At 39.0% G+C, this 10,983-nt stretch overlaps 1 protein-coding gene across 1 annotated transcript in view; it reads left to right on the top strand.

Moving 5' to 3' along the window:
- Positions 1 to 325: 325 nt before the first annotated feature.
- The window catches only part of RMDN2 (regulator of microtubule dynamics 2), a 68,467-nt gene continuing 57,809 nt past the window's right edge, over positions 326 to 10,983 (top strand). The window contains exons 1-2 of the mRNA XM_027113354.1: positions 326 to 608; positions 6,712 to 7,179. Of these exons, the coding sequence (XP_026969155.1) occupies positions 6,728 to 7,179 (452 nt within the window). The 5' untranslated portion in view covers positions 326 to 608; positions 6,712 to 6,727. The remainder of the gene's footprint in view (positions 609 to 6,711; positions 7,180 to 10,983) is intronic.

The raw sequence follows: 10,983 nt of genomic DNA, 5'->3' as shown, positions 1-10,983 counted from the left end.
TAACTTGATTAGTAAGTGATGCAAGACGTACACGTTTGACTCTGTCGTACGGAGGGTTCAAGGTTGTGTATAGAAAGGGGCACCGAAGAAGGGTGAAACTAGGGCAGGGGGGTGGGTTTGGGGCGGGAAAGAACCGAAGGGAGGGTGGGTTTCGGGAGCGGCAGTGATGGGAGAAAGCGCGCTGGAGGCAGGAAGCGCGCGCCGAGCCTCCCGCCGGGCCGGGCGCGCTGGCCCTGAGCCAGGGCGCGGTTGTCGAGGCGGGGAGACGAGGTTTGAGAGAGTCGGCACCCGGGCAGCAAAGTCCGGTACGGGCCGAGGCGCCCGGCGGAGCGCACTTGTCTCCGTTTGTAAAAGGTGCTCGGGGAGCCCGCCCCGGTGAGTTGACCGCCCGGCGAGAAGAGGCGGGAACCGCGGGGCGAGCGGCGCGGGCTCCTCCCCCGGCGCCTCGGCTATTTGGGTCAGGACGAGGCGGCCGCGGCGCCGGACCTCTGGACCCGCTGGCTCCGGGACTACTGTCCGCCCGCCGCTTCGCTCCCAGCCACCCCGTCGGCAGGTCCCCGGTGTCCGACAGCAGAGAGGCCGGCGCGGCGAGAACTCGCGCTGCGCAGGTGGGCAGTGGGCATCTCGGCTGTCCGGGGTGGGATGCGGCCGAGGATCGAGGCGGCACTTCCGGCGGCGGCCACCGCACTTCCGGGTCGTGCGGGCGTCCTCTAGGCGTCCGCAAGCCTGGGGGGCATCCTCCTCAGGGCGGTAGAGAGGGCTTGCAGCAGTTTACCCTGGCTCAGCCCTCGCCCAGCCGGTGCCTGGGAAGTTTCAACCCCGGAGGTCGCCAGTATTTACGCGCGGGCGCCCGGCGTGGGGTGCGTGAGGAGCGGGCAGCGTACTGCCTCGGCCTGTCGGGTCCCTGCAAACGCCGATGAGTTTCTGCCGGAGACACTTGCTCGCTTCTCACCTGGGCTCCCTGGGTCTTTCTTACCTTTGAAACTTCAGCAAACGTTTTTGTTTTGATCAGATTCTCCACCTGTTTTACACAAAATGAAGGCTAGATTTTCAGTGGGACAAACATTTGCAAATAAGCCAAACATCAGGGAGCCCTAAATGAAAAAGAAATTATAAAATAGGAAAAAAAATGAAAACCGAAAGAAATGTGAGTATTAGAATTCACTTAGAAAGTATCAAGTTATCCAGGTCGCTGTGGAGAATCTAATCGCTAATTCAAGGTCTCAGAGCAATTCCCTTGGGAAACTTAAAACTCAGGGTCGTTTATAGTCCATATTGTGCCTTTACCCTTGCAAAAATTTTCATTCATCTTCCGAGTTTATCAGAGTTCTATATTTTATGTATTTCCTCCTACGAATCTGCTGATGAATTAAGTGAATATATATGCTAAATATTGCTGAAAGCATTGTAAGTAACTTGGTAAAGCATAATTTCCATTTCTAAACATTAATTTTAATTAAAACTAGAACATGAAAATTAAATGTTTTCTGAAGTTAATGTTTTATGACAGGTTCTACAAAGGAATTTTAATGCAGAAATTTCAGTAGAGTCAACATTTTGATGATTTACTATTTCAGCAAAATTCTTAATTCTCATCTCTGCAAACAACCTTTAATTATGTATTACCCATTAATTTTAGATGCCAATAATTTATAATAAAATGTCTATTATTTTACATTATTATTAGCACCTTACAAATTGAAATGTGACAGGAATAATACTTAGTATCTGATTATCTAGTCTCTCTCTCTATATATATTTTAAACCAAGAATCAATCTTTCTTTCTTCCTTCCTTCCTTCCTTCTCTCTCTCCCTCCCTCTCTCTCTCCTTCTTTCTTTCTTTCTTTATGCCATGGGATCTTACTTCCCTGACCAGGGATTGACTAGGGCTCCAACAGTGAAAGCACTGAGTCCTAACTACTGGACCACTAGGGAATTCCCTAGTCAATATATTTTTAAATTACTGTGTTTTTATACTAAAGTGCACGTGTCTACTACTAATGTGATAATTAAATGTATTAAAGTTATGTAAATGATGTAATATAACCTTTGAAATTACACTGCAGGCAAGCAGGTGTTCTGATTTTTAATGAGTGGCATTTTGCAAATTATTGGCTTAGAAGCACATTCATTTTATACTGATATAAAACTCAAACATAGCTGGAGCTATTATTCTCTAATTGTGATTATTTAAAACAAATACCTGCTCCATTGATTTTAGTTTTTTTCCCAGTTGATTTTCTCAGTTCTGAAGTCATATTTCAATATGGTAGTTCTATTTTTAGCTATTTAAGGAACCTCCATACTGTACTCCATAGTGGCTGTATCAATTTACATTCCCACCAACAGTGTAGGAGGGTTCCCTTTTCTCCATACCCTCTCCAGCATTTATTGTTTGTAGATTTTTTGATGATGACCATTCTGACCGGTGTGAGGTGATACCTCATTGTGGTTTCGATTTGCATTTCTCTAATGATTAATGATGTTGAGCAGCTTTTCATGTGCCTGTTGGCCATCTGTATGTCTTCTTTGGAGAAATGTCTGCTTAGGTCTTCTGCCCATTTTTGGATTGGGTTGTTTGTTTTTTTAATATTGAGCTGTATGAGCTGTTTGTATATTTTGGAGCTTAATCCTTTGTCAGTGGCTTCGTTTGCAAATATTTTCTCCCATTCTGGAGGTTGTCTTTTCGTCTTTTTTATGGTTTCCTTTGCTGTGACAACTGTGGCTCTTTATTATAACACTGCTTTATAAACTTAGGACCCTTACAACAGTATGTTCTCTATCCCTTCCCAGCCTTTGGGCTATTGTTGTCCTACTTTCTTACTTCTACATATGATAAAAATCTCATGATATGTTATTGTCATTTTTGCTGTAATAAGCAAATATTTTATGAATAAATCTTAAAATGAGAAAAATGACTTATATTTTGCCACATGTTTGCCACTACTGGTGCTCTTCATCCTTTGTATAGATCCAAGTTTCTATGTGTTATTATTTTCCTTCTACCTGAAGAACCTCTGTTAGCATTTCTTGTAGTGAAGGGCTGCTGGTAATGGATTCTCTCAACTTCTCTTTGTTTAAAAAATTCATTATTTTACCCTCATTTTTGAAAAGTATTTTACTGGGTGTAGAAATGCAAGTTGACAGTTTCTTTCGGCACTTTAAAGAGGTCACTCTGTTGTTTTCTTGCTTGAATAGTTTCTGAGGTGATGCCTTGGAGACAGTGTCTGCTGTAATCTTATCTTTTTTTCTCTGTACATAATATGTCTTTTTTTCCCATCACTGGCTGCTTTTCACATTTCTTTATCACTGGTTTTCGGCATTTTAATAATGTTTTGCCATGGTTTGGTTTTCTTAATTTATTCTTCTTGGATTATGTTGACCTTCTTGGATCTCTGGGTTTATAGATTTTGTCCAACTTGGAATTATTTTGGCCATTTTTCCTTCAAATTTTTTTGTTACCCCTCCTTTTCTTCCCTTTAATTATATATGTTTTAGACTGCTTGATATTACCCTATAGGCTCTACTTGGTTTTCTGTTTGTTTGTTTTTTAGTCTTTTTTTAAAATCTGTGTGCTTCATTTTGGATGCTGTCTTAGTCCATTTGGACTGCTATAACAAAATCCTGTAGACTGGGTGGCTTATATAAAACAGAAATTTATTTCTCATCATTCTGGAGGCTAAGAAATCCAAGATCAAGGCACTGGCAGATTCACTGTTTTGTGGGGGCCTGCTTCCTGGTTCATAGCTGGTACCTTCTTGCTGTAACTTTATGTCGTGGAAGAAATAAGGGATCTCTCTGGGGTCTCTTTATAAGGGCCCTAATCCTATTTATGAGGGCTCTGCCTCCTAAAGGGACTCCATCCAATACTATCACCTTGGGGATTAGGATTTCAACATATGAATTTGGGGGGACACAAATATTTAGTCTATAGCAGATGGTTTCTATTGTTATGTCTTTGGGTTTGCTGATATATTTTTTTTCCTGTAGTGTTTCTCTGCTGTTAATCTCATTTAGTAAAATTTTATTTCAGTTATTTTATTTTTTATCTTTAGAGGTTCTATATGGTTCTGCTTAATGCCTTCTATAACTTTCCTCGTCATGTTTATGTTTTCCTTTAGCATATTTTAATATTTATATTAAATAATGAACGTAATATCTGTAATAGTTGTTTTAAAACCCTTATCTGCTAATTATATCACCTCTGTCATTTTCCTGCAATTTTACATGTCTAGTAATTTTTGATTAGATGGTCAACATTGTGATTTTATGTTGTTGAGTTCTGGATTTTTTCTATTCCTATAAAGAGTGTTGGACTTTCTACTGAAGGCAGTTAAATCACTTGTGAATCAGTTTGATCCTTTGAAGGCTCTTTTTTTTTGCGGTACGCAGGCCTCTCACTGTTGTGGCCTCTCCCGTTGCGGAGCACAGGCTCCGGACGCGCAGGCTCCGCGGCCATGGCTCACGAGCCCAGCCGCTCCTCGGCATGTGGGATCTTCCCGGACCGGGGCACGAACCTGTGTTCCCTGCATCGGCAGGTGGACTCTCAACCACTGCGCCACCAGGGAAGCCCTGAAGGCTCATTTTTAATCTATTTTAGAGCAGGTCTAAATAGCCTTAACTCTAGTGTTAATTTAGCTGCATTAGCAAGCCATTACCCTTCTGAAGCCTCTACTGGAAGTCTCAAGTAACTCATACACACTCTACACTCTGGATGGTAAACACTTGAACACTTACCAGTTCTGTGTAATCTTTAGGAATAGTTCAGCGTACAGCTTCCTGGTAATTGTTCTTTCCCTTGAAATTGTTTTTTGCCTGGCTCAGTGGGGTTTCACTCTATGCATGTGCAGATTGGTATTCAATTAAAGGTGCAAGGAGAGGGACTTCCCTGGTGGTCCAGTGGCTAAGACTCCGCATTCCCAATGCAGGGGGCCCAGGTTCAATCCCTGGTCAGGGAACTAGATCCTGCATGCATGCCACAACTAAGAGTTTGCATGTCACAACTAAAGATTCCATAGGCTGCAACTAAAAGGACACCACATGCCACAACCAATGATCCTACATGCCACAACTAAAGATCCTGCATGCCACAACCAAGATCCCACGTGCTGCAACTAAGACCTGGCGCAGCCGAAATAAATAAATAAACATTTTTAAAAATTAAAAAAAAAAGACTCAGGAATAGCCTTATGCGTATTTCTGGAATTCTTTCTCTGCATAACTCCCTCATCTTCAGTACTAAGTGGGCACAAATTCTGGGTGCTTCAGTTTCTCTGAACTCTGATCTCTTTTCAACTCAGTGAGATTACCAGGCTCTGTTTGGTTTTCCCTTCCCTGTGCCATAGTCCAGAAATTGCCTTCAACTGGAAACCTGGGGAGATCATAGTACTTTCCTCTTTGTTTCCCTTTTATCAGGGATTAAGGGTGTCAGTGCTATAATAATTTGCTCCTTGAGAAAGTGTCAGGAAAAACAAACCGAAATATTTGCAAATTTAATTTCGTAACAGACAGTTTACCATTATTTGTATCATTTCTCCCAAGTTGCAAACAGAATTTAATACGGGTGTTTACCTGTTTATAAAATAGGGGAAATTGATGGGAAAACAATTTTGGAAACTTCAAAGTCTGTATAAAAGCCTTATTATATTTTACTCTCATTACAAAAGTTTATCCTTGTATTTATATACTCATTGCCATTTTAAAGTCTCAGAAGGAAAGGGGGATTTATATTATTGTTTTCCTTTAGTGGCCTTCTTTAAGAACAGTGATAAGCAATAAAACTAGTGAAGAGTGGATGAAGTAAAGAAAGATTATGGTGCATTTTGTCAAAGTAGCTAAGTTTATATGCAACAAGTTTATGTTTATATGGAAGTTTATAAGTTTATATGGAAGCTTAGGCCCGTGTAGCCCAAAGCTTGGGTCTTTGATGCAAAATTGTGAAAGTTCAGAAGGAGAAAGGAGTCAAAGAAATTACTTTTTTGTTACTTTAAAAATAAGTGAACATTTGAAAGAAAATAAAAACATTAAGACCTCAGACAGAAATAGAAATGTAAGAAGCAGAAGAATTCCAGGTCAGAAGAAGGGAGGTAAAGCCTGCACATACATTAGCATCTCTGCTTTCCATGTTGAATAAAAGAGATGAGGTGGTTACAAACTTGCCACAACTCTTTGTATATTTTATATCTCAAAGCCCATTTTAAAATGTTTATCACTCTAAATTGGAGTACAAAATGTTAACTAGATGCCAAGGAAGAGCTTTTTCTTGGACTTTCCTTAAAGATTAGATAAAACCCAGATATTAGCACACTAGTTAATTTTATACAAATAAAAGGTTCAGACACAGTTAAGCATAATTTGAATTCTTAAATAGTTTTTTCAGAAATTTATAATGATGCTTTTACCTCTATCATACCCTTTAAAAATATATAGTAAAGAGTAAATTTCAGATCAGAAGTAGAATACAAACTCTGAATTACAGTTGATACTTTACACTGGTTGTCAGTAATATCCATACAGGTAGTATTTCTATTCAGCCACATACATTATAGAGGCAATTACTCATAGTTTATTTTAGTTTGTGATTTATCAAGTGTTATTAAATTTTTTTGTGATGAGGTAGACTTGGTTTTTGTTGATTGAAAAAGCCCTAATATTTTTGTCTTGGGAAAGACAGAAACAATGTTCATTTACATTTATACTTTTAATTTTAGAAACAAAAACCAGGAAATGCCTCGTTCCACAAACAAAGAAATGATACTTGGCATCATGGTGGGAACTACTGGAATCAGCTTGCTGCTTCTGTGGTACCACAAGTTTCGTAAACCAAGGACAGCAATGGATTTACCTAAATTTCTTTCTCTGGGTAATTCACTTGATTTGATGCCTTTGCAAGATGAAATGCCTAATGGCCAAGGAACAACAGCGATCTTTCAAGGAAGGCAACTTCAGATATTGGAGAAGTTAAATGAATTACTGACAAATATGGAAGAACTCAAAGAGGAAATCAGAGTTCTTAAAGAAGCCATTCCAAAGCTGGAGGAATATATCCAAGGCGAACTTGGAGGGAAGATAACTGTTCACAAGATAAGTCCTCAGCACAGAGCTAGAAAAAGAAGGCTTGTCACAGTTCAAAGTTCAGCAACAAGTAATAGTTCAGAGGAAGCGGAAAGTGAAGGAGGGTAAGATTCTTTAAGATGTTTCCCATGTTGAATTGATTATTTATTGCATTATTGCTACTACTTAGGTACTTTCATTATACATTCCCAGTCATATATTCTGTTACTAAGAAGGCATAAAAAGGAGTGATTCTTTTGTCTTATGTTACAATTAAAACCCTATTCCATAGAGGTCAGTATTTTAGTTTAGACCTCAATGACAAAAAGAATGTAACTTACTCTAGTGCTAGGTGGCATCACATGAGTATTGAGGAAAACAGTGATTGTTTGCCAAAATGTGTAACCTGTTTTTATATGTGGCCACTGTGTGACCCCTTGCATAAGGACTGTCCAAAAAGTACTGTCTAATAAAACTTTCTGTGATGATGGAAATGGTCTAAATCTGTGCTGCCCAATATGGTAGCCAGTAGCCACATGTGGCTATTAAGCACTTGAAATGTAGCTAGTGAAACTGAGGAACTGAATTTTTAATCTCATTTCATTGTAACTAATTTAAAATTAGCCGCATGGGACTAATGGCTACTGAATTGGGCAGTGCAGACCTAAAAAGATTTGAGAATGTACAAGTGACTCAGTTTCGTCCTTGCATGGGTAATTCATTGAATTCTACAATCAAGAACATAAATAATGTTCTTTTAGGGGAAAAACAAATGATTTATGAAAAAAGGAATTGTGCCTGACTAGTGTTTCTAAGGAGTAAAATAGGCAAGTAAATAAATGCACCAGTGAATGTAGCATAGCCTGAAATTCTTTAAGGCAGGGACCCTATGTCTTCGTCATCGTATTCCTAACACCTATTATTGTGCCTCCCACTGATTAGATGCCAGTAACTATTTCTTGAATTAATGAGTGATCTGCTAAATAACTATAGAATCAGAAGAAGGAGAGGGGATCTGGAAAGAGGAAACAAAGTGTAGGGATTTAAGGGTGATTTCATAGATAAAGAAGTGTAAATCGTTGATGAGGTCTTTGAGATCAATGCTAGGACTGGAATTACTTAGCATCTTTATATAGAACTGGAGAAATAACTTATGAAAAATCTTTCAGAGAGAGAAGAGCCACAAATGCTAGATCTAGATAACAAGAAAGTCTTAAAACTTTGTGTTCCTGAACAACAGGAAAAGTTGTAGACTGGTTTTAAAATAGGCAATGAAATGGTTTTTGTTTGTTTTAATTTTTATTTATTTATTTTTGGCTGCGTTTGGTCTTCGTTGCTGGACGCAGGCTTTCTCTAGTTGTGGTGAGCGGGGGCTGCTCTTTGTTGCGGTGCGTGGGCTTCTTATTGCGGTGGCTTCTCTTGTTGTGGAGCACGGGCTCTAGGTGTATGGGCTTCAGTAGTTGTGGCACGCGGGCTCAATAGTTGTGGCTCACAGGCTCTAGAGCATAGGCTCAGTAGTCGTGGCGCATGGGCTTAGTTGCTCCATGGCATGTGGAATCTTCCTGGACCAGGGCTCGAACCCATGTCCCCTGCATTGGCAGGCAGATTCTTAACCACTGCACCACCAGGGAAGTCCAGGCAATGAAATGTTTAAAAGGAATCTAAAATAGTTCTAAATAATTTAGAACTGTAACTGAGAAAAGACACTTGTTAATTATTATGGGTATAGAGAACAGCAGCTTAGGACTCTGATAATGATAAAAATCCAACCATAACATTGCACATCATTGAGAGTTACTGAAGACAAACCGATGGTTATCTTACCTTATGTAGATCTGTGGTGTTTCCTCACCAGGAGTCCTATGTGCAGTTTTGGCAATCACATCTTAGAAGGGACATAGTGGAACTAAAGACTAGCCAGAGAAGATCTGCTAGACTGAGGGAAGAGATGGCAGCCCTGATGAAGGAGTTTAGGCCAAAAGGATCAATGGCCCTTAATCTTAAAAGACCCTGGTTAAGCTGAGCACAGGCTTGCTCAAGAAATTCTAGTATTCTAGAAAGACAAGCAACCTTTGATAAGATTAGGATAAGTTTAGGACAAATGAAAAGAAGATAATTATGGGAATTAATTTCAAGTAATGGTGTAGACATAAATTCTTTTATGTGGGTTCAAGAGGGATTTGTGAAATCTATGAATAGTAGTCACATACTGCTAAAAACAACTAGACATATCAAAACTTTAAGGTTGATGTCAAGTAAGACATCCCCTTCTCTTGCTTGATCCTGGGTGCCTTTGTTAGCAAGAGACGAGAGTAGATGTACTAGAGCCCTAATAATGGACTAGACAATAATGGACAATGAATGGCATTGAAAGCAGAGGGAGAGTTGAATGGAAAAAGAAGATGTGGTACATATATACAATGGAATATTGCTCAGCCATTAAAAAGAATGATACCATTTGCAGTAACATGGATGGACCTGGAGATTATCATACTAAGCAAAGTAAGTCAGAAAGAGAAAGACAAATATCATATGATATCGGTTACATGTGGAATCTAAAAGATAATGATATGAATGAACTTATTTACAAAACAGAAACAGACTCACAGACTTAGAGAACAAATTTATGGTTACCAGGGGGGAAGGGAGGGGGGAGGGATGGATTGGGAGTTTGGGACAGACCATGTACACACTGCTATATTTAAAATAGGTAACCAACAAGGGCCTACTGTATAGCACAGGGAACTCTGCTCAATACTCTGTAATAGCCTAAATGGGAAAAGAATTTGAAAAAGAATAGATACATGTGTATGTATAACTGAATCACTCTGCTGTACACCTGAAACTAACACAACATTGTTAATCAACTATAATCCAGAATAAGATAAAAATTTAAAAATAAATAGAGGGAGAGAAACTGTTTCCCCCTTAGCTCTACTTTAGAAAAATAAACAAAAGCAAAGAAATGAAAACAATTTGTTTCTTTTTCTGTTTTGAAAGGAATAAGATACAGAAAGATCTAACACATCTTTCTAAATAAACACCTAGAAACAAACTTTTTAAATAAGTAAACATTTTTTTTTGAAAGTAAGGTTTTATAAAATATATTTGTTTCAATTTTAGATTGCATGTCCTCTTATAACCTGCTTGGGACAGAAACAACTGGTCATGGTGAGATACAGTCATAATCCCATTACCACATTTAAGATGGGTTGTAGCCTTGATACATAGTGTCCTTGATAGCAAAATTAAAACAGCAAATGACAATTACATGTTCCATATGTAAATTTTATGCTTTGCAAGAGGCACCTAGAGATTTTGACTTCTTTTAGTAAAATAGATGTCAGTCACAATTGGCTGATATTATTAGTTTTACACACGAAAAGAAAAACATCTAATTATATTCTTCGTTGTTGATTAAAACTTGAGTGGGTAGATCAGTAGAATGCATTTTCTGTAAACATTATTAGAATCTTCTGCATGCCTCTCTTTGTATCATCGTGGACTTATGGATTTATGCCTTATTTCGTCTCAGCTAATTTCATTTAATTAGTTGTGGAGGTGATGATGACTAAAGGCTCAAAATCTCTTGACCCTGGCAGGCTCATCAGTGGGCCTGCCAGGATTCTTTTCCCTTCTTAGAACTAGCGTGAACATCTTGGAAGGCATCTTTGCTTCTTGGTAATATTGTTTCGACTGATTTTGGTTTGGGCGCCTGCTCCAAGACTTGGAATCAGCTACCGTCCTGGCAGCATTGGTTCATTTCTGTGAGAAATAGTACTAGATACCAAAATCGGGAGTGTAGGGTAGTACTGTTTTTAGGCAGGATGATACCAGAGGCTGTTTTGGCCCCTTTAGGGACAGGATAAAGAAAAATCATTTAAAAAAAAAAAAATATATATATATATATATATATATATATATTTTTT

The sequence above is a fragment of the Aethalodelphis obliquidens genome, unplaced genomic scaffold (genome assembly GCF_003676395.1).
Source record: "Aethalodelphis obliquidens isolate GAN/ISIS:26980383/991018 unplaced genomic scaffold, ASM367639v1 scaffold12, whole genome shotgun sequence".
In the NCBI taxonomy this organism is placed as follows: domain Eukaryota; kingdom Metazoa; phylum Chordata; class Mammalia; order Artiodactyla; family Delphinidae; genus Aethalodelphis; species Aethalodelphis obliquidens.
This window is presented reverse-complemented; position numbering and strand designations above follow the sequence as displayed.